The following is a 23,888-nucleotide window of genomic DNA, read 5'->3' on the forward strand; positions in this document are numbered from 1 at the left end:
GTAGAAATTGTTTACATGGCGGGTACATTATGATAGCTCAATTTCTCAGCACTGTACTGTATTGTAGTTATGATGTCTTAAATGTAAAGTTAATGTTTACTACTTGTGTACGTAAAGAACACATGTAGCAAATTGTCTTACAGTGCAAAATAATGCCTCCAGATAGTGTATAAATAATACTGCTCTTAAGAACTCCAGAAATATAGAATATTACCATTTATTCCTTTATCTGTATTTATGAATAACAAAAAATGTCATCCCTACTATTAATAAAGGACAGCATACTCAATAGGCATATGTACGTTAGCTATCTCCAAAACAAGCATGCATAGATCTATAGAAGCACACAAAAATCTCAGTAGCATTCTTTATACTCAGAACAATTTGAACAGTCACAAAAAATCCACTGATTTTACTGAGTGCCAGAGGATTTTCAGACTGGTGTCACTTTTTTTTCTTTTTATCTTAAAGCTATACAAATTACCAGAACACGACTACAGAATAGTGGATACCTATGGTGCAGAAACTGATATAGCATGAATAAAGCAGAACTGTGTAGAAGATTCTGTATAGTTTCCAGTGCCTAAACCAACCTGCTTTTATTTTGACTGAACTACACTCCAACTTCAGCGAATGGCAGCTCTCGTTTCTGTCACTTGCCGCTATCATGATTCACTTTCTTCTATTCTTTTGAAAAAACAGTAGTAACAGTAGATTCCAGGCCGTACTGATACTTTGGTGATATGCATGATCTTTGGGTCGAACAAAAGTCTAAAGGCCCATTTAGACACAACAATTATCGCTCAAAATTTGCTTAAAAGCCATCTTTTGAGCGATAATCGTTGTGTGTAACTACACTGACCGTGCAGTTTTCGTTAACCAGTCGCTGATCGTCGTCTTTCAGCATACTGATCAGCCTTATCAGGAATTCACAGCGGGATACAGCTGATACTATTGTTTCAGCCGTGTCCCACTCCCTGAACACAGGCGGGATATGAAGAACACGGTGGTCCAGCTGTGTTCTTCATACCCCGCTTGGAGCGCTTGGCTGTTTAACAACCGGGCACTCCGAGCAGAGAACAGCTGGATGCAGAAGACAAGTGGCACCGCTTGTCCTCTGCCTCCTCTGCTCGGAGCGCAAGGTGATCGCTCGTTTGAGCGATCATCTTGCCGTGTAATACACACAACTATTATCTCTCAAAAGTCACTTAGAAGACATCTTTTGAGCAATAATCATTGTGTCTAAATGGGCCTTTAGAAGGTTTGTGTCTGAAGTGGAACTTTTTTTTTTTTAAACTCGTTTTATTAAAACTTGAGTAGCATAAGGAACATACAGTCATAGACAGGTGCAGCACGTTCATAATACACATCACTGTATAATTAGATTGGTAGGGAGGTCCAGTCACCCTGATACATCAGAAATAGCAAATTAATTCTTTAACATCTGATCAGATAAGCAAGCCAAATCCTAGAGGCCACAGGTCGCGTTCCAGAACGTGTATCCACTAGGGAGTACGTCCGAGCTCCAGAATAGATGAAGACCTTAATTGTGGTGAATATAACGTCATGGGGAATTACACCACAGTCCCCACACTTTATCCAATTACACAGGACTAGAGATGAGCGACCACCAAAATGCTCGGGTGCTCGTTACTCGGGACGAAATTATCGCGATGCTCGAGGGTTCGTTTCGAGTAACGAACCCCATTGAAGTTAATGGGCGACCCGAGCATTTTTGTATATCGCCGATGCTCGCTAAGGTTTCCATTTGTGAAAATCGGGGCAATTCAAGAAAGTGATGGGAACAACACAGCAATGGATAGGGCAAGCGAGGGGCTACATGTTGGGCTGCATCTCAAGTTCCCAGGTCCCACTATTAAGCCACAATAGTGGCAAGAGTGCCCCCCCCCTCCCAACAACTTTTACTTCTGAAAAGCCCTCATTAGCAATGCATACCTTAGCTAAGCACCACACCACCTCCAACAAAGCACAATCACTGCCTGCATGACACTCCGCTGCCACTTCTCCTGGGTTACATGCTTATAGCCGGTTCCACTGAAAGCAATGGGCTGCCGGCGTGCGCTGGATGAATTGTCGGGAAGGGCTTAAATATAGAAGCCCTTCCCTGCAATTCATCCAGAAATGTGTAAAAATAAAAAATATATACCGTATATACCGGCGTATAAGGCGACGGGGCGTATAAGACAACCCCCCAACTGTCACCTTATATGCCAGGAATACAGCGGAGCAAAAAAAAAAAATCATTACTCACCTCCCCCGGCGTTCTGCGGCGCTGCTGCAGGATGTCGCTCCCTCCTGGTCCCCGGCAGAGCATTGCTTTCTGGACGCAGGGCTTGAAATCCCCACCTCCAGAAAACACATGTGCCTTCAGCCAATCACAGCCAATGACAATGATGTCATTGAATGGCTGTGATTGGCTGACGACGTGTGTTAGCTAATCACAGTAGCTTTCTGGAGGCGGGGATTTCAAGCCCTGCGTCCAGAAAGCAATGCTCTGCCAGGGACCAGGAGGGAGCGACAGCCTGCAGCAGCGCTGCAGAACGCCGGGGGAGGTGAGTAATGATTTTTTTTTTTGACACTTTCTTTTTTTTGTATTACCGGCGTATAAGACGACCCCTGACTTCAGAGCAGATTTTTCGGGGTTCAAAAGTCGTCTTATACGCCAGTATATACGGTATATACTTACCTTGTCCCGGCAGACGGAGTTCAGCGCGGCCGGCCTACAGTGGGTGTGAAGGGGGTGTGAGTCAGACCTGCCCCCTGATTGGCTCAGTGCTGAGCCAATCAGAGGCAGGTCTGACTCACACCCCCTTCACACCTACTGCCGGCCGCCGCGGCTGAACTCCGTCTGCCGGGACATGGTAAGTATATATATATATTTTATTTTAACACATTTCTGGATGAATTGCAGGGAAGGGCTTCTATATTTAAGCCCTTCCCGACAATTCATCCCGCGCACGCCGGCAGCCCATTGCTTTCAGTGGAACCTGCTGTATTGCCGGCTCCATTGAATTCAATGGGCAAACATCGTTCTTCTCTGCCACAGCTGTTACAGCTGTGGCAGAGAAGAATGATTTGTCTTCTATATGTTCTCAATGGGGTCAGCGCTGCTGCCGCCGGCCCCATTGAGCGCATATAGAGAAGAGAACAGGAATCGCAGATCGCAGATAGGTGCGATCTGCGATTTCTGACTATGGCCTAAAAAGGACCGTTGGGGTTCTTGAAGCCTAAAATCACTCCTAACGCTCTCCCTATAGCAGCTGCGGCATCAACAGCACTTTCCCTGATCTCTGTCAGAATGCATCTGTGGCGAGCCGCGGGCGGGCAGATTTTAATACTCGGGTGACACCTGATCTCGCCAGCCACTCACTGCAGGGGGGTGGTATAGGGCTTGAACGTCGCAGGGGGAAGTTGTAATGCCTTCCCTGTCTTTCTATTGGCCAGAAAAGCGCGCTAACGTCTCAGAGATTAAAGTGAAAGTAACTCGAACATCGCGTGGTGCTCGCCTCTAGTAACGAGCATCTCGAACACGCTAATACTCGAACGAGTATCAAGCTCGGACGAGTACGCTCGCTCATCTCTACACAGGACACTTACGTCCCTTGTAGACTATATTATTATATGGCACTACAGAATTGACCAGCTTTCCTCACATTGAGAGTGAGGGGTTCTTACGATCCATCCACCGTATTGCTATCGTTTTTCTAGCAAGGGACAATGATTCCCTCAGAAAAATGTTAATGTGGTGCTGCCAGCTTCCTTCATCTAATATTCAAAATAGGCAAATCTCTGGGCTCGGTGGAACAGGGACCCCCACAAGTTCTGAGAGGAGACCAGCAACCTCCCCCCAAAAACCCTCCACACCGGGGCACTCCCACATCATGTGCTAAAAGTCAGAATACTCGCCAGAAAACCAAATGCAGTTGTAGACTCTACTATGCCCATTTTATGTAATCTTGCTGGAGTGAGATAACATTGGTACACTATATACAGCTGGATCATTTTATTATTGGCTGCAGGAGATACATATAGAGGAGATTCCAAAAGCTCTTGGAACGTATCCTCAGTTAGTGTTGGTATCAGTGTCCCCCACTTTAACAGGGCAGAGGGTATATCTTAAGAGGCTCGCAATTAGATGAGATGCGAGTACAGTGCCGATATGAGGCCCCGAGGGCCTCGGGAACAAAGGATACCTATTATAGGGAAATGAGAAATAACAGGTCTGGGTGGCTGGAACTGCGCCTGTAACACGTGTGTGACCTGGAGAAATCTACAGACATGGGAGCGGAGCAGATCATATTTATTCTGTAACTGCTCAAATGAGGACAGTGTGTTCTGGGGATAAAGATTACCAGGGTCTGGATGCCATATTGTTCCCAAACCTGGGCATCCTCCAATCGGAGCACCTCTTGGAGCCAGGATTACGCTAAATGGGAGTGTTAGCTATTATGTCCGTGAAATGGCCAATTGACTTGGCCTGCCGCAAGACTTGTAAGGCCAACCTAAGCATTAGTAATATTTTGTCTGTTAGAATAGAAGGGGATTCCAGCAGGGGCCACAATCTAGGGATTTTTAGGTAATGTGCCAGATGCGCCTTTGAGTTGGGGAGGGGGTCATCACTTAGCCAGCCTCTTAAATGAATTAGCTTACTGGCCACAGAGTAAAGGAGCAAATCTAGCAGGGCAGCACCTGCATCCTGCTTTGGCCTTTGAAGCGTTGAGATTCATAGTTTGGGGTGGGAATTTCCCCATATAAAGAAGGACATCAGGGATTGCATGGATTTAAAGAAGCGGGTCGGGATATGTACCGACACATGCTGCTCAATATAGAGGCACTTCAGTAGTACTATCAGTTTGATAAAATAATGCTCCCTGCCACTGAGAGCAGCAGGGAGACCCATATTTTAAACTTAGACTTAAATGGCTTTATTAGGGGGTATACATTTAGCTCTAGAGACCTTCCCACATCATTGGTTACCTGTATCCCCAGGTATTTAAACTGATTGGAGATCTGAAGGCCACAGAGTGAGTCGATATCTTCCAAACGACTCCCACCGGAAATCGGCATCAGAGCCGATTTAGCCCAGTTGATTTGAAGGCCTGAAAAATCACCAAATATATTAATGAGATTTATCATGTGGGGGGGGGGGGGGGGGGGGGTGCTTCAGGGTCCGCCAAAAAAAGCAAGAGATCGTCAGCATATAAAGCCACCCGATCTTCTCTGTCCCCTACTGTGTCACCCCTGTATAGCTGGGTTTTTCATAGCATCATAGCTAGTGGCACAATGGCCAGAGAAAATAATATGGGGAATAAGGGACACCCCTGTCTAGTTCCTCTATGTAGTTGGAAATAGGGAGAACAGGATCCTTTAATGGAAATAGCTGCTAGGGGGATTTGTAAAGGAGAGTGATCCAATGAATGAGGGCCTCACCGAAACTGAATCTCTGTAAAAGCTGAAAAAAAGGGCCATTCAATTGTATCGAATGCCTTTGCCGCATCTTCGGAGGCTGAGGCCCAGTTCTTTCCCCTGGATGCCGTCACCTGCGTCACCACTTGTGCCCTTTGTAAATTATCTCTGGTGGACTTCCCGGGCATAAACCTTGTTTGATCCGGATGGATTAAGTCCAGTATTATGGTGTTGAGACAGTTAGCCAGCATTTTAGTCAGAAGTTTGTAATCAGTATTACGTAGGGAAATCGGCCTGTAGGAACCACAATCTAGGGGATCTTTATCCGGCTTTAGAATAAGTACTATTGTTGCTTTGTAAAAGGATGGAGGCAGAGCTCCCCTCTCATAGGCCGCATTATATGTGGCATGTAATAAGGGAGTAGTATGTCTTGGTATTTGGCATATACCTTGATTGGAATGCCATTAGGGCCTGGCAATCTACCACTGGACATGCCTGAAAGTGCTTCCATTATTTGGTCAGAGTAAAGGGGGTATCTATAAATGCTTCCTGGTCTCGTGTGAGTGTTGGGAATGTAGGTTTATTTAGAAAATCGTTCAGGGTGTCCTGAGAATGGTGGAATTTGGTGTTATACAACTAATTGTAGAACTGTTGAAATTGCATCCCGATCTGATCCCTGTCAATAAGTACTTCACCTAAATCAGATTTGATACGTAATATAGAGGGGGGCGCTGAATTCTGATGGACTAAAAGAGCCAGCAAGCTGCTGGATTGATTACCCTGTTCATATTATTTTTGCATAGCAAAGAAAGTGGACCTACGAGCCTTCTCCTGCAGATATAGGTGGTATTGCCTTCCTATGCTCAACTACCTTGTTCTATTAGCATCTGAGGGGTCTGTGACATAAGTCGCTTCCAATTTGGAGTATTCAGAAGCCATCTCCTGCTCACATCAGGAAGCGTTTCATTTAATGAAAGATATAGGGGAGCGTAGGCAACCTCTGAGGAAGGCCTTAAGGGTCTCCCAGAGTAGTGCCGGATCACTATCAGGGCTATTTATTTTCAGGAAGGTGGTGAGTTGGTCAGGTATATGATTGGGTGGGTCAAATAGACTTAGCCAGAAGGAATGTATTCTCCAACCCTGCCTATTAGTTTTGCTATTTGTCATACCAAATTCAGCCCAGGGGGGAGAATGGTCCGATACTCCTCTAGGAAGATAGTGTACTTTGACTACTGTTGTACAAGCACAGGCATTACCAAAAATGTAATCAATATGTGACAGAGAGGTGCTACCAGCTGAGTAGCATGAGTATTCCCAATCCGCTGGATGCTTAGCTCTCCAGACCTTCTGCCAGCTCACTTCCTGAGTAAATGTAGCTAGTGCTGTAGGATGTGGAATAATAGAAATGGGCTGAGTAGTTCTAAATTTGTATAATAGAGCCTCGTGTGGCACAGAGTGTAAGCTCTCACCTTCAACCTGAAGGTTGCAAGTTCAATCCCTGTGTGATTCAGGTAGCCAGCTCAAGGTTGACTCAGCCTTCCATCCTTCCCAGGTAGGTAAAATGAGAACCCAGCTTGGTGGGGGGTAATAAGTAATAATTACCTGAAAGCACCGTGAAATAAGTTGGCGCTATACAAATACCAAGATTTATTTATATATTTTATTTATTTAATGTTGTGTCAACCAACATATTGAAGTCGCCCATACAGACAACCGCAGCATTTGGGAACTGATCCGCGAATGGCTGCCTGATGAAGGATTATCAGGTTCGCCACTGGCGGCAGGTAGATCCCAAGGATAACATATGGATTCGACCCAACCCAGGCCTGAATAAAGACATATCGACCCTCAGGGTCCCTCATGGTTAGACCAGGTTCCCATCTGAGTTGTTTGTGTATCAGGATAGATATTCCCCTGGAGTATGAAGTGTGAGTAGCATGAATGGACCATTGGACCCATGGCTTGCGCAACCACAATATTGACTCTGGAGTCAGATGAGTCTCCTGGAGACATACTATATGTGGGTTACAGTACTTCACTTGTGAGAATACCATAGAGCACTTCCTGGGAGAGCCCAGTCCCTGGACGTTCCAGGACAGTATAGTGAAATTAGACATATATATTATACTTTACATATAGTAATAGAATAATCACTAGGTTAACGGGAGTGGACCTCTGGCAGTGGCCCGTTATAATAATAATTCCCTGAGGCTTTTGAGAAGTAGTCCCAAAAAGTCTCTGTCTTATAGTGCTGCCCAATCTACACAGGGAAGAGAAAAAAAAATGGGGGGACGGAGGGGTAAACACAAACACAGGATAGAGAGGGAAGACTCTCAACAGGGTCGCAACACTTAGGTTATCAGTTCTTGAATTTTAACTCAAACCCCTGGGGTTCCAGGTCAACGTCTGGGCAATCTCGGGAGTCGCTCTAACCAGATCTCAGCCTTCGCAGGTGTAGAGAAGAGGATTGTGCGGTCGCCATGAATGACATGCAGGCAGGCAAGATACATTATGGAATACTGGATAGCAGCTTCTTGCAGCCGTCACTTGACATTGACAAAGGATGCCCTTGTTCTTTAAAGAGTGGCCAAGAAATCAGGAAAGATGGAGACAGTGATGTTGAATTTAAGTGTGTCCCTTTATGTCTAGCAGCTTGTAGGGCAGCATCTCTATCCTTGCTACTGAGTAATCATGCCAGCATCGGACGTGGCAGAGCTCCCAGAGGTAGGGACTGAGATGAGACTCTATGGGCCTGTTCAATGGCAAAGGCTGGAGAGAAGTCCGCCTCTGGAAGAAGGTCTCTCAGCCACCCCTCCATACATGTACATGGATTTTGTCCCTCAGCCCACTTTGGCAAACCTAAAATTAGAAGATTAATTCTTCACAATTTGTTCCCAAGGTTATCAATCCATTGAGACTATAGACCGGCCATCTTTTCAAGTTCAGTCAATTTATCTGGTATTGCAGTTAGAGCATCTTCCACCTGAGAGATGCAGGCCTCAGTCTCTTTGACCTGCTCCCTAACGTTTTGCATATCCTGTCGCAGGAGGCCCATGTGAATTTTGACTTCCTCAATTTTGCCCGTTAATGAAGTAGTAGAAAATTTAATGGCATCCAACAATTGGGCTGTAACTTGCCAAAGTGTAGGCTCTGAGTCGGTAGGCAGAGGTGGGCTAGAGCCCGATGCTGAGGGTGGTTGTTTTATTGGGTCAGAGGGTGTGTGACCAACATCATCAAGTTGTTCGTGAGCGAATTCACGCAAACGCTCTGCTATTGGTATATTGAATTTGCGGCTCATTTTAGAGGTTATACGGCTCCCTCGCCAGCAGGACACTGATGCCGATATGATTGCAGTCAGCAGGGGGTCACATGCTAAATCAGAAGTCACCCACTCCACTGGGGTTCACTATAAGCATACAGAGTTCTTTTTAGTAGTAAAGTATCACTGTGTCCAGCTGTGTTGTGTCCGCTAGGAGAAGTAGTAGTGAAGTATCTATCTTCAGCTATGTTGTAAAGTGACTTTCTCCAGCTGTGTTGTGTCCGTTAGGAGTAGTAATTGTGAAGTGACTTTCTCCAGCTGTGATGAGGCAGCTAGGAGTAGCAGCAGTGGAGTGACTCTATCCCCAGCTGTAATGTGGCCACTAGGAGTAGTAGTAGTAGAATGACTATCTCCAGCTGTGATGTGGTCACTAGGAGTAGTAGTAGAGTGACTATCTACAGCTGTGATGTGTCCGCTAGTAGTAATAGTAGTAGTGAAGAGTCCTTTATCTCCAGCTTTGATGTGGCTGCAAGGAGTAGTAGAGTGACTCTATCTACAGCTGGGATGTTGCCGATAGGAGTAGTAGTAGTGGAGTGACTCTATCTCCAGCTGTGATGTGGCCGCTAGGAGTAGTAGTAGTAAAGTGTCCCTTATCTCCAGCTGTGATGTATCCGCTAGGAGAAGTAGAAGTAGTAGAGTGACTATCTCCTGCTGTGATGTAGCCGCTAAGAGTTGTAGTAGGGAAGTGTTCTTTATCTCCAGCTGTGATGTGGTTTTAGGAATAGCAGTAGTAGAGTGACTCTATCTCCAGCTGTGATGTGGCCACTAGGAGTAGTAGTAGTAAAGTGTTCTTTATCTCCAGCTGTGATGTGGCTGCTAGGAGTAGTAGTAGTAGTAGTAGTAAAGTGTCCCTTATCTCCAGCTGTGATGTGGCCACTAGGAGTAGTAGTAGTGAAGTGTCAATGATCTCCAGATGTGATGTGGCTGCTGGAAGTTGTAGTAGTAGTTGAGTGACTCTAACTCTAGCTGTGGTGTGGCCACTAGGAGTAGTAGTAGTAGAGAAGTGTCCTTTATCTCCAGCTGTGATGTGGCAACTAGGAGTAGAAGAAGTAGTGGAGTGACTATCTCCAGCTGTGATGTGGCCGCTAGGAGGAGTAGTAGTGAAGTGTCCCTTATCTCCAATATGATGTGGCCGCTAGGAGTAGTTGTAGTAGTAGAGTGACTCTATCTCCAGCTGGGATGTGGCCGCTAGAAGTAGTAGTAGTAGAGAAGTGTCCTTTATCTCCAGCTGTGTTGTGGCTGCAGGATCTTGTAAGCCACCTCAAAACTGGCCTATTTGCAGCTGGAGAGAACCCTCCTGGGACTCTATCTCAGTCCTCTGCTGTGCACTGTAACAGTTTCTGGCTCACTTCCACTCAAGCAGGAGCCGCCCATCAAGATGGAGGAGGGGCCGTCCCTTTAGTCTCAGCACCCCATTACCAGCCTCTGCGGTAGTAAAGGTGTCCCCCGGAATTTCCTGGTTCCGCTGCTGCTCACCCCACAGCCTCCATTGTAGTCTTCTGCCGGCAGGACTTAGTGAGTACCTGCCATTGTCCATCGCACTCTTCTGCGGCCTCTTGGGCGAAGTTGGGGGAGATGTGGCTCTGCACCCGATGTCCAGTTCCCCGCAAGTATCACCGATCTCACCCACCAAGTACTTCAAGGATGCTCAGCAGGGAGGGAGCCACGGTCTTCAGCACTGCCTCTTCTGTCACCGTCCTACGCATGTGTTGGTCTTATGGTGCGCGGTGAGTGAAGGATTCCCGCCCTGGTCCTGGGCTCCCCGCTTCATTCTCAGAATAGCTCAGGAGCCATACCAGGGACACCGCTGTCATGACCACTAGCACCAGTGTAGTCACCGGGCGCCTGTATAAGGATGCAGTGCCTCAGGGAAGGAAGGATATGTCAGGATTAGCAGGGTCTTCACGAAGCTTCTCTTAGGTGCGTCTGCACTTCATGACCGCTTAGCCACATCCCCCTAAACTGGAACTTTAAACAATTAATCCAATGAAATCCATTTCCTGCCTCTGATCAAAACTGTTGGATTTCGTCACATTATGCTATCTCTAATTGAAACTGCATAAATGTATCAAAGTGGCATTGTACCTGGCTGTATTTATGTCATTATAAACAAGAACTGATTTTGTACAGTTAATTCTTCCAAAGTTAATCATATCATTTAGATACATTTGGTTGTTTCAGGCTCAGGTTTAAAGGATTGAAATATGAGAAAATTCTAAAAATATCATTCTGTAAATTGGAATTTTTTACTGACTACATTGCTTTAAGTAATTATGAGTAAGCCTGTCATCTGCCTTCTTAGAAATGTAACTGATAAAAATATAAAATTAGTATGTCTTATGGAAAAGAAAAGTGGAAAGACAATTCAATAGCAGCTGAGTGACAAGAAATGAACTGAGCTTCAGTAATTATCTAAAACTTTAGGTAGCAAAAGTTAAAAATCTACATTTGAGGTCTGTGTCTCCAAATGTTGAACATGTATTTTCAAGATATTTTATTGATACTCAGGAAATGGATATATACAAAATGGATTTGTAAGAGTTTTGTATGTGTCCCTTGACCCTCACTTTGGGACTAAAGTAATTCAGGCAGACACCGGCAGTAACTTTCAGATGACTTTTCAAAATAGGCTGAATTGTGTATAACACTATTTCTAGCTTATATGATTTTTATCCTGCATTTTTATCACTTTTCTCCTCTGCAGGCTCTTTCTCTAATCCTCAGTTTTCCCTGAGCTAGTAGACGGAGACTAACTGCTATGATGTCTCCATACATTACACATGCAGTTACAAGTGATGATCACAAGGTTTGGTATTGAGTCTTATTCTTCTTAATATGTTTGTAGGTAACGTAGGAGAAGGTCTGGTAACATTGTAACATAGTTTAAATGCTGAAAAAAGATGTATGTTCATTCAGATCAGTCCACTATCCTGTAATGTTCATCCAGAGGAAGGTAAAAGATCCCATGAGGCAGAGCTAATTTTGGTAGACAAGGTTTCTCTGCTAGATGTATTTGGGTTGATGGAAACAGGTTTTGGCATTACTGGAAAAATTGTCAAAACAATGAAAACTGCAATTCAGTGTGACCTAATTTAAATTAATGTATGTGGGAAAAAGGAATGCCCTGTCTGTTTAATATATTGGCAGTTCTTTGCTAGCCAGGATTTGGGATTTATAACAGCTTCAAAATCAGTCAACAGTGCAGCCCAGACGTATTGAGAGCAAGTAGGATGCTCTGTCCCAAAGCTAAAGATTTAACCAGTGGAAAGAAGGAGATTGTGATTCAGTTGTTCAGAGCTCTGGTAAGACTAGATCTGGAATACTGTGTTCAGTTTTGGAGACCTGATAAAATAGATTTCAAAGACTAGCTACAAAAATGGTGGAACCCCTTAGTGATGGAGCTTTTTTGCTTTTTTCCATTTTCGTTTTTTTCTCCTCCTTTTTAAAAAATTGTAACTCCTTTATTTATCCATCAACATCACTGTATGAGGGCTTGTTTTTTGTGGAATGAGTTGTACTTTTCAATGGTACTATTTATTGTACGATATAATGCACTGAAAAACTTTTAAACAATTCTAAGTTGAGAGAAATTGAAAAAAAATTACATTCTCCCATCTTTTGGTGCGTCCTATTTGTATGGCGCGCAAACTGCAACAAATGAGTCAGTATGATTACTATGATACCAAATTTAAATAGGTTTTTTTGCTGTACTACTTATTTTTTAAAGATATTTAATTTTTTAAAATTATTTTCTGTCTCCATTTTCTGCGTACAATACCTTTTTTATTTTTCTGTCAACATAGTTGTGCAAGGGATCATTTTGTGTTTCTGTTGGTACCATTTTTGAATATATATGACTTTTAATTGCTTTTTATTACATTTCTTCTTGGAGGTAGTGGGACCAAAAAAAGCGCATTTCTGGTGTTCTTTATTTTTTTTCGGACAACATTTACCGTGAGGTAAATAATGCATTACCTTGGTAGATCAGACTTTTATGGACACAGTAATACCAAATATGTATTTTTGCTTTATTATTTAGATTCTCTTATTGCAAATATGGCAAAAGGTTTTTTTTTTTTACTTTTATTACTTTTTTTTGTAATAATTATTAAACCTTTATGCTTCGATCTCTCCTGCATTATGATGTAATAGCATAGTATTACATCATACTGCATTCTGACAAGCAGTCTACCAAGCCATCCCATGGGGATGGCTTGATGGGCAGTCTGCCAAGACAGCGATGGGGCTTTTCACAAGGCTCCTTGCTGCCATGACACCTGCACAGCTCCCCCGATCTCACCGTGGGGGGCCTGTACGGGACACCCAAACATCGGTCGGGGGATTTAAATGCCACTATCAGAATTGACTTCAGCATTTAAAGGGTAAACAGCCATGATCAGCCGCGTGGCTGATTGCAGCTATTGCCCACAGGTATCAGCTGTAATAAACAGCTGACACCTGTGCTGTATGGAGGAAGATAGCAGCGCTATCTCCCTCCATACACAACCTGCGATGGCAGACACTATTGGGCCGTCACTAAAGGGTTAAGCACAGCACTTATCAGGACAGAACCAATTTGTATAGCCTGAAGAATTGATGGGAAAGTGAAACATGATTAAATCTTTAATTGGAATCTATCACCTACTTTTAACCCTATAAGCTAGGCTTATGGGCTGAAAGTAGGTGATCCGGCTGAGTTTGGGTAGTGTTATACTTACCTTCCCTGTCATTCCCCTGATATGAGCGTTGAAAGCCACTACTGAAGCCATTGAGTGGCATGCTAAGTAGTCTGCCCATTCTTATTTTATAATTAGTGGACTACTTAGCAGAACTGCTCAATGCATTTTCAGCGATCAGATTGGAGAATGACAATGGATCTAAGTATAAGGGCTCATGTCCACGGGCGGGTTTGAATTCCGGGATGTGCGTGGGGCACCAGCGCGGATGATCCGGATTTTAAGCCGCCCATAGACTATTCATGAGCGCCCGCAGCTTAATTAAAGCATGTGGGTTTGCTTCATTTTGCCGCGGATCCCGCAGTTACGGCTTCCATTGAGGTCAATGGAAGCCATCCGATCTGCGGCACACCTGGAACTGTCACTCCGTGTGTGCTGTGGGTCCCACGGGGGAAAGCAAGAGATTTAAAGAAAAAAAGCTCCACTGTGCATGTGTGGGGGACGTGTCGGCTTGCGGGACCCACCCACATGGCAGCATGTCCGCCCACATTAACAGAGGAGACGACGGATGACCCATACGCATCCAGAATGGTAAGTAATGTACTCATGCCGCAGGCAGGGTAGAATTCCATAGCGGGGCTCCGGCCCACAGAACCCAACCCGCCTGCTTGAAGTCAGTAGAAGCTGTCTGTCCCGCGGCCCTTCCACAGTGAGCACTGTAAAAGGGTCGTGGGAACCACGTCATCATGTCAGTGATGTCAGGGGTAACTCTGTACTGCGCATGTGCGATGGCTGGCACATCCGCAGCATAGAAGAAGAGAAAAAATGACAGGTACGCAGGGGTCGGTGCCAGAGCACAGGGTCGAATTCTGGTGCGGGATCCCGCATCTGGAATCCGACCTGGCTGTGTGCAGGCGGTCTTAATGTATTCTTATTTTGAATATGTTGTTTGTATATCAGTTTTACATTTTTTGTAACGTGAAAATGTAAAAACAAACTAGAAATAGAAAAAACATAACATGTTTCACTAACTTCATAGCAGTAAAAGACAGACAGTGTCATGTAAAGGTATTGTAGTAAAATATTTTGCTACAGTACAAAATCACATAATTCATAAAAACAGTACCTAAGGACTCGTTCAGACAAGCGTGTTTTGGTGCGTACTTAGGTGCGTACATACGTCCGCACCTAGGTACGAGCAAAAACACGCGTGAACACAGCTGCGTGCTTGTTGTCAATGGAGTCGCGGCTGCTGCCGGCGGCTCCATTGAAAACAATGCTCTGCCGGTCCCCTGCATTCTTTTCCAGGGAAGGACTTTACATATAAGCCCTTCCCTGAAAAAGAAACAATTTAGTGCAAAACAAAAAAAGAATTAAAAAAAACTTACCTCTCCGCCGCTGCTGTGACCCCCGCGGGCATGAAGAACACATCTGCTGCATGCGGCAGATGTATCCTTCACCCCCGCTAGTTAAAAGAATTCCCTGCTGCTACATCTGCCACATCTGTGGCAGATGCAGCAAAAGGAATTCTTCAGTTCTCAACCGCAGTTGTCACACATGACAGCTGCGGTAGAGAATCCTGCTGCCGGCATCCTGTCAATGGCTTTTCAGGGAAGGGCTTCATAAGCCCTTCCCTGAAAAGCCATTTAAAATAGTGCAAAAAGTAAAAAAAAAAACAATTCTCACCTCCCTTCAGCTGCCGGGGCTCAGCCACGACTTCTAGCGCTGTCACAGGCTCTGCAGTTCTGAGCTATCAGGAGCCGGGGATTTAAAATCCCCGCCTGCTGATAGCTCTGATTGTGGTTGGCTGAATTGCTTCAGCCAATCACAATCAGAGCTACCAGCAGGAGGGGATTTTAAATCCTCAGCTGCTGATAGCTCAGCAGCGCTACAGAGACGGGGACAGCGGCAGAAGTCCCCGCTGAGCCCCGGCAGCTGTTAGTGGCTTTGCAGGGAAGGGCTTCATAAGCCCTTCCCTGAAAAGCCTTTTAAAATAGTTAAAAAAAAATTTAAAAAAAGGTACTCACCTCCCTTCAGCTGCCGGGGCACAGCCGCGTCTTCTCCTGCTGTCCCCTGCACTGTGCTGCTGAACTGCTGATCTATCAGCAGCCGGGGATTTAAAATCCCCGCCTGCTTGAAGAGCTGAATGTAGTTGGCTGAGGTGCTCAGCCAATCACAGGCAGCTCTCACCTGTCATTCATTCGAGGAGAGCTGCCTGTGATTGGCTGAGCACCTCAGCCAATCACATTCAGCTCTTTCAGCAGGCGGGGATTTTAAATCCCCGGCTGGTGATAGATCAGCAGTTCAGCACCACAGTGCAGGGGACAGCAGGAGAAGACGCGGCTGTGCCCCGGCAGCTGAAGGGAGGTGAGTATCTTTTTTTTTTGTTTTTTAAATCACTTTTAATTCATTTCCAGGGAAGGGCTTATATGTAAAGTCCTTCCCTGAAAAGGAATGCAGGGAGCCAGCAGACCATTGTCTTCAATGGAGTCGCCGGCAGCAGCAGCAGCTCCATTGAAGAGAATGCCTCCATTTTTTTTTTTTTTTAACACTAAAATCTTTCTTTTTCAGGGAAGGGCTTATATGTAAAGTCCTTACCTGAAAAGGAATGCAGGGAGCCAGCAGGCCATTGTTTTCAATGGAGCCGCCGGCAGCAGCCGCGGCTCCATTGAAAACAATGCGTGCATTCCCTATGGTGCACGCATGTCCTATCTTTGCAGGCACGCACCTGTAAAACACGGACATGTGCACACACCATAGGGAATGCAGTGTTGTAAATACAAGCGTGTTTTTGGGCGTGCGTATGCACGCACCAAAGCACGCTCGTCTGAACGCACCCTAAGGGTCAGTTAATTAATAATTGTATGAAAATCAATTAATGTTTTTGCACACCTCAGTAGTTACAATATATTACATTACAATTTCTATGAAATTATTTTTTATTACGTTCAATTCATTGTTATGTGTCAAATATCTGTTACAATTTAGTTATTCAAATCACAGAGTTCAAAGAAGAAGAGTTGGGGTGAATTGACAGACAGCAGTTTTGTTGTAGAAATTTCTTCTACTGTCCTACTTATTTGAATGGAACTTGCAGAAATCCATGGGCTCGCTGTCAAAACAATCACATTGAGAAGAATGGAACCTATTATTAAGGCAGCTTCAAACGACGATATGCGCAAATATGCTCGCCTCAGCACAATGTATTTGCACATGGACAAGTCATTTTTGCATGTGTATTGGGGGATAGTACTGTTTTTATTCGTACATACATGGCATGTTCACATGTGCATGCAAAACACCTCCATCCTGATTTTAAAAACTTTTAACCTAATGAGGTCCATATGTGTTCTTTCACTGTGGTTTTGTGCAGCATATTGCATATTTACACGAGTATTAACTGTGTATATGTGCACCTCCAATAGACTTATATGGGGCCCTTAGTGTGCAAATACACAAAAAATAGAGCAGGCCCTATTTTTTTTCCGCAGGGTATGAGAACGAACCAATTGAAACTAATGGGTTCTATTCTCTACGTTTTGCGTGTGAATAGTTTATGCGCATTAAAACACATGCAAATACAGTCATGTGAATAAACCCTCTGCCACAATTTCTACAACATATCTGCAGCATATGAATATCCCCTTAGACATCAAACATACTGGGTCATTTAAGACTCCATACTAAGGGCTTCTTCAGACAGACATGCGCAATATGCAGAGAATAGGACCCATTGATTTTAATGGGTTTATTCTCACTTCCCTTTTTGTATGCGCATTTCGCTTGCATAGTCTTACGGTACTACCAGGGTGCTTAGGTACATATGGCATGGGGGTTCCCTGATCTTTACCCACACCACTATCCCTTCCTGGATATAGCCCTGATGGTAGACACGTCCAGGCCGCCAACTCTGACCCTACGCTTCCTAGGGGAGGATAGGTAGGGACCACCGTACCTATGCAAGAGACTACTACCCACTAGCACCTACAGGAAAGCCAGATGACTAAAATCAACACGAACAGTACAAACAGGACAGAAGCAGATGGTAAAGCCCTGACTGATAATAGCGAGGTCTAGCGGACAAGCAGACAGAAGCAGGATACAAACAGAGGCAGACTGGAAAACCCTGGCTGATAGCAGCAAAGTCTAGCGGATAAAGCTGACAGAAGCAGGATACAAACAAGGCAGACAAGCTAGCAGACTCAGGGAATGGCACAAAGTACCAGGATCAACACTCAGCAGGTCAGGGCAGCAGAGCTACTAAGCTGACACTGAAAACTGAACAATAATCAGCCACTCCCAAGCAGCATGAGCTGGATATTATAGGGAGGCGGGAGGAGCCGATAGATAGATAGACCTGTCAATCACCAGCACACTACTCAGACACATAGCAGGGTAATTAACCTGACTGGAAGGCACAGGAGCTGTTAACCCTGGCTTGTCTGGACAGAACAAGGTGTGCTGGCAAAATTAACTAGCTGACAGGCGTAACACATAGGAAAAAAAAGACATGCTATATTTTTGCGTGCATTTGACCAATTCTGTGGAAAAAAGAACATATGTAGACCTTATTAGGGTAAATAGTAGAGATGATCGAGCGTACTTGCTAAGGCAAACTACTCGAGTGAGTAGGGCCTTATTCGAGTACCTGCCCGCTCATCTCTAAAGATTTGTCTGCCGGCGGGAGAGCGGGCAGGAACGGAGGGGAGATCTCTCTCTCCCTCTCACCCCCCCCCCCCTCCCCTCTGCTCACCACCGCAACTCACCTCTCACCCGTGCCGGCAGCCGAATCTTTAGAGACGAGCGAGCAGGGAGCAGGTACTCGGATAAGGCACTACTCGATCGAGTAGTTTGCCTTAGTGAGTATTCTTGCTCATCTCTAGTAAATAGCCATTTAAGGATTCCCCCCCACCGTGAAAACGGCAGCCGATATACTCTCCTGTGAATAAGCCCTTAGTAAATATAGTAAATATACCCCATTGTTTAATCATACAGTAAAACTTTTGGCATGAAATATTTACCTACCTTCTTGCAATTTTTTTCTATGATTATAACGTGCCATTTTTTGAATATTCAATAGGAAACAGGACCATTAATCCCAGTGCTTGCTTCCATCTGCTTGTTAGACAAGTGAATGAGAGGTTGCATGCTGCTTTCCATGCCTGCAGTTGGTTGCTAGCATAATCATTTTAGTTTTCCTCATATGAATTATAATTGTGACAAAAAATAAAAATATAATTGAAAAAGCTACAGGAGAAAAGCAGTTATTTAGCCACATTCGAGAGTGAGTTTATGGATTCATTTTCTTCTTTCACTTCATAATAACAGTTAATGTTAAAGGGGTTGTACAAGGATTGCAAGTTATACCCTATACATTGGATAGGAAATAACGGGTAGATTGGTTGTGGTCTCGCTGTCAAGACCACTACCAACATCGAGGGCCCTGCGCTCCCCATCCTCCTCACTGCAGTAAGGAACAGAATGAATGGAAGACTAGTTGTGCAAGTGTACCAGAGCTCCATTCACTTTGGATTAAGCTGTGAAGATACACAAGTGGCACCTCCTCGGGTATTTCCGTCAGCCCCATTGAAATGAACGGAGTGATGAACAAGCAGAATTTCCTTCATGGGACAAATATATCACTTCAGGGTAAGATTCCAACCCGCAGTGACAGGCATAACAGGGCATCGGAGTCCCATTCTGGAGATTGCTGGGGGACTCAGCTGTGAGACCCCCACCGATCAGCAAGCCAACCTCCATCCTATGCATAGGGCATGACTTGAAATTCTGGTATAACACCTTTAAGGTTTACTTGATAATAGATGTTTCAAATCCTTAATTTATTTCACTGTGAAATGCACAGAACTTCAGCTTTCAGTTCACTAACGGAGAAAAATCCAGCTTGATGTGGCTTTTTGAGGCAATAGTAATATTTTCATTTTAACCTTTTAATGACCACCCTATTTTGGGTTTCTCATCCTTGTTTTTTTCAGCCCAGTGTTCCAAGGGCTCTAACTATCATGTAACTTACCATGTAATATTCTGAAAAACATTTACAAACTTCTGAGTGGGATGAAATGGAAAAATTGCAATTGCACCGTTTTTAGGAGAGTCTTGTTGTACAGCACTGATAGTGATTAGTAGAGTAAAAACGACATGTTAACTTCATTCTGTGGGTCAGTTTACTTACAGAAAAGTCTAATTGATATAGTCTTGCTTTAAAAGAAACTAAAATAGCTTTTTGTCACTATATTCTAACTCCCAAAACATTTTCATTTTTCTGTCGATGGAGCTGCATGAGGGCTTTTTCTCATGGCACAGGTTGTACTGTAGTCTTTATTGATGCCATTATGGGCTACTGGTGACTTTTAATCACTTTTTAGTCAATTTTCTTTTTTTGAGAGGTCACAAAAAAAACACAATTCTAGCACCCCACAGAATAGAGTTAGGGTACATGCACATGTACATTTAAAAAGTTGTGCCCGAGATTCTCGGGTGCAACTCGGATTAGACAGAAATGTTGGCTTTTGTCCATCTCATCTCTCAAAATATGGCATAGCAAGTGATCAAAGACTTGTATTTAATCCACAACTGTATCTTGCTCTGAAAAAAGCCATGCTACGATTCACGAAATATGACAAGTTAATAAATAAAATCACACAAATAATATTTTTAAAAATCGTTTTGAGTTTCTACTGGAAAAAAGAAGATTGAATAGCGTAAATGAACATTACCAATTCCGAACGCTTGGTGTATATCATTTGAGCTTTGAATAGGTTAAAGATATATAGTTGCTTGACCTCCCCTGTCATGCATAACTTTGTGATTCATAACAGGGAAATCTGTCTGGTACTTTGCATTTTTCATGTGTCCTGTATTAAATATGAGGCCTGAGCTCTCAACTCGCAGATCAAACTGTTCATTACTCAGTCTTAAACGCAGCCTGCTGTGGCTTTTACCTATTTAATCACTTGTTTTACATGCAGTGCACTAAATAATCCTATCTATCCATGGAGGATTATCCAACACAGCTTGATGTTGTATATGTCTGTTAATAATTTAGAATACTGTTTAGAATTAAAAAAGTCCAAAAGTTACACTGTTGGGCCTCGGTCAGACAAGCGTGCTTTTTGTTCACCAATGGGTTCCTATAGAAGCGTTCATATGCGCGGAATTAGGAGCCGCGCACCTAAGAAAGATAGAACATGCATTATCTTTCGGTGCGTGCCGGCAGGAGTTTCCATCGACTCTTATGGGAACAGGAGTTAATGGAAAGAGTGAGCAGACATATGGGGGACTTCCCTATAGCAAGCGACATAAAGCAGAGCAATGGGGGATTAACCCTTCATCCGGCTCCATCTCTCCATGCTATGGGGAACCCCCCCCCCATATCTTCGCTCACTCTCTCTGCTTTGGTGAAATCCCGAAGCCCTGTGGGCCTTCTTCTCTCTCCTCCTAAAGCAGCTATGCTTCTCCAAGTGCAGCAGTTCTAGTGAACGGGCAATGTTTCATGCAATGCGCATATGAAGCATTGCCCATTCATGCATTTTCAGTACATGCAAGCAGCGTAGAAAACACGCTTGTCTGACCGAGGCCTTAGGCCGGCTGCACATGGGCACCAAAATCACATGAGATTTGTTCATTGTGAGATGCAAAAATCTTGCACGAAACTGAACCCCTTTTCTTTTGAATGGGGTCATACACATTAGAGATATTTTCCTGCATGGCAGAGTGATGCGAAGCAATGCAGGAAACAAATCACGACATGTTCTATTCTTCAGTGTGCTCTTGCATCGCAGCGCCCATTACCTTCAATGGGGCTGGCGGCAATGGGTGAAACTCTGCGATCCTCCGCTGCAGCTATGACAGCTGTGCCGGAGGATCCCTGAATCCCTGAAGTGATGCCGCACTGTTCATACATGCCTCACATTCCTGGGGTTTTTACATGGTGGGGAGCACGAAATAGAGGTGGGATTCACAGACCCATATCGCGCTCGCCTATGTGAAGCTAGCCTTAGAGCTTAAACAGATGGGTGTGATTTCATCTCGTTATGTGGCTGTGCTTTTCAATGGTTTCGTTTCCACCATTGGGATTCTCGTGCGTTAATATTACGAGCGAGAAATATAGGACTTGTAGTATTAACTATGTGTGAGAAAGACAGGGCAGGACTTATGTTCCTGCTTTTTTGTTTTTTCAACCTCACACGCAATAATATGGAGTCTGTAGCGGCGAGCATATTAGCGCATGCCCCATGTGTTTTTGCCCTTACGCTAACTTCACACGGGCAAGCGCAATATCGCCATGAAAAATTTGTGGCGAATTGCTCATGCGATGTTTGAGTGTAAGCGATGCTTTTTCCTTGCAAATAATCTCACATCATTGCAGCCTGCGATTTTCTCGTGCATTTTTTTCACGCAATAGACTACAACAGCAGCTGCTGATATTAAAAACGCATTGCATGTATATTGCAAGTTCATGTATTGTGATGCAATAAATTGGAGGCTCCATAAGGAAACATGATCGAGAAAAAAAAGCAAAACGCAGATAGATAGGGCATGCAATGATTTACAAATCTCGCAACATCTCAGAAACATCGCCGATGGGAATGAAGTGACTGAAAATTTGCGGTTTCATAAATCTGCATTTTCTTACTCTCTCGCATCACTCAAGAATCTCACGATTTTCTCGGCCGTGTAAAGGTGGACTTACATTAACTGTCCTACGTCCAAGCACACTTAGGTTTATGTAGCATCTAGAGCTGTAGACATAATACAATTTGGCCTTAGTAACGTGTGAAGGAACAAGTATAGGCCCATTTACACAAGCCGATGATCGCTAAAAGATCACTCAAACAACAGTTTGGAGTGACAGCTTTAAGCAATCAGTTTGCATAAAATATTAAGTAGCTACTCAGCTACTTAATAGCAATTAAGTGTGCAAATAAAGCCTTCCCTAAATGCAGTTAATAGCCCCAGGGCTATTATCTGCGCTCAGATCCTTTGTTCTCCACGGGGAAACAATGCTATCAGCACCCCCCGTGGAGAACTGCTAGTAAGGCTGAATGACAATTTTTAGGTTGGACTGAATTTAACGATCAGCTAGCAGTGGGCAAAAAGTGCACAATAGGAGCACATTTACACGCACCGATTATCACTAAAACGATTGCCGATTAGCGATTTTTTTTGCGATCCTTGGCTGGTGTAAATGGGACTTATCTTATATGCATAATAGTTGCTGTCTCACTTTAGTTGGGGTAAGATTTCACATATTACTTAAATAGGTTATGACTGTATTTTCACAAAATTAAAGTATTTGAATAGACGTGATATAAGGTGATGCCAGAGACAATGTTCATGTCATTGGTAATAACAATATACATTTCTATTGATTTTCTGTTTGCTTTCCAAGTTGAACTTGTCTTCAGTCAATATTCAAAATGAATCAATTAACATCAGTCAAGTAAAAGAACAGACTGTTGTGAAAGAACAACTTCTAATCGATGCATTTTGATCTTATGTAGGTTGCAGCACTGGGAGGATATTTAATATACACAATCTCCTATGACACATCCGTAAAAGAAGAAACTGAAGAGTTCACAGATCATCCAAGCATTATTATTGAGGTAAGAAGGTATTCCATCTAGTAAACATTTATGTACTGGTAATAATAAAGATGCCGGCTAACACTGGCAGTGAATTTTGACTACAGGCCTGTGTTAAGACAAAAAAAGAGAACAAAGTATTAGGCCTCATTCAGACGAGCGTGTATTTTTGAATGCCTATGTGCGCAAAAAAACTATGCTGCTCACATGAGCAGAAAATGCGTGAACAAGCAAAGTTTTCATATACGCAGCAGATGAAATGTTGCCCGTTCACTGGAGCAGCTGCTCCACAAAGGTTCCTGCTCCCATAGGAGTCAATGTAAACTCTTGCAAAATGCGCACCCATGTCCTTTCTTTTTTGGTGTATGCTTTTTTGCGCTTCTCATTCTGAGCATGTGAACGCTTTTATAGGAACTTATTGGTTCTTTTAGAAGCGTGCATTATGCATGCGCAAAACACGCTCGTGTGAATGAGACCTTACCTTGGGTAGAGATCACATACTGTATGTAACCAATGTGTAGGTTCAACTCTGGAATCGGCATTACGCTTAAGAACTACCACTTTCATTGCTGAAAACAGGTCCCCATCACTCAACATGTGCTTTGTGGGTCATTCCGTGTCAGTTCAACCAACGCTCCCGGTCGACCATCTCAGATTTCAATGAAATTTTGCACAAAGATAGACCCTGACCCTAAACTAAGATAGCCAGAATATTAGGCTTCAAAGTGCTTTGGTTCACAAGCTACAGGTCTTAATCTAGGGGGTTGTCATGTGATTACAACGTGCAACCTGAAAAAAGTGGCGATTTCAATCCATTGCCAAGCCAGTTCCAATGACTCTAGAGCAATGAAACTTCACACACTA

At 43.9% G+C, this 23,888-nt stretch overlaps 1 protein-coding gene across 7 annotated transcripts in view; it reads left to right on the forward strand.

Moving 5' to 3' along the window:
* Positions 1-23,888, forward strand: part of LAMA2 (laminin subunit alpha 2) — an 834,596-nt gene that overhangs the window by 373,884 nt on the left and 436,824 nt on the right. For all 7 annotated transcript variants that reach the window (XM_066605535.1, XM_066605537.1, XM_066605536.1 and 4 more), the window contains exon 13: positions 22,944-23,045. In XM_066605535.1, coding sequence (XP_066461632.1) covers positions 22,944-23,045 — 102 coding nt within the window. The remainder of the gene's footprint in view (positions 1-22,943; positions 23,046-23,888) is intronic.

Source organism: Eleutherodactylus coqui, chromosome 1 (genome assembly GCF_035609145.1).
Source record: "Eleutherodactylus coqui strain aEleCoq1 chromosome 1, aEleCoq1.hap1, whole genome shotgun sequence".
NCBI lineage: Eukaryota > Metazoa > Chordata > Amphibia > Anura > Eleutherodactylidae > Eleutherodactylus > Eleutherodactylus coqui.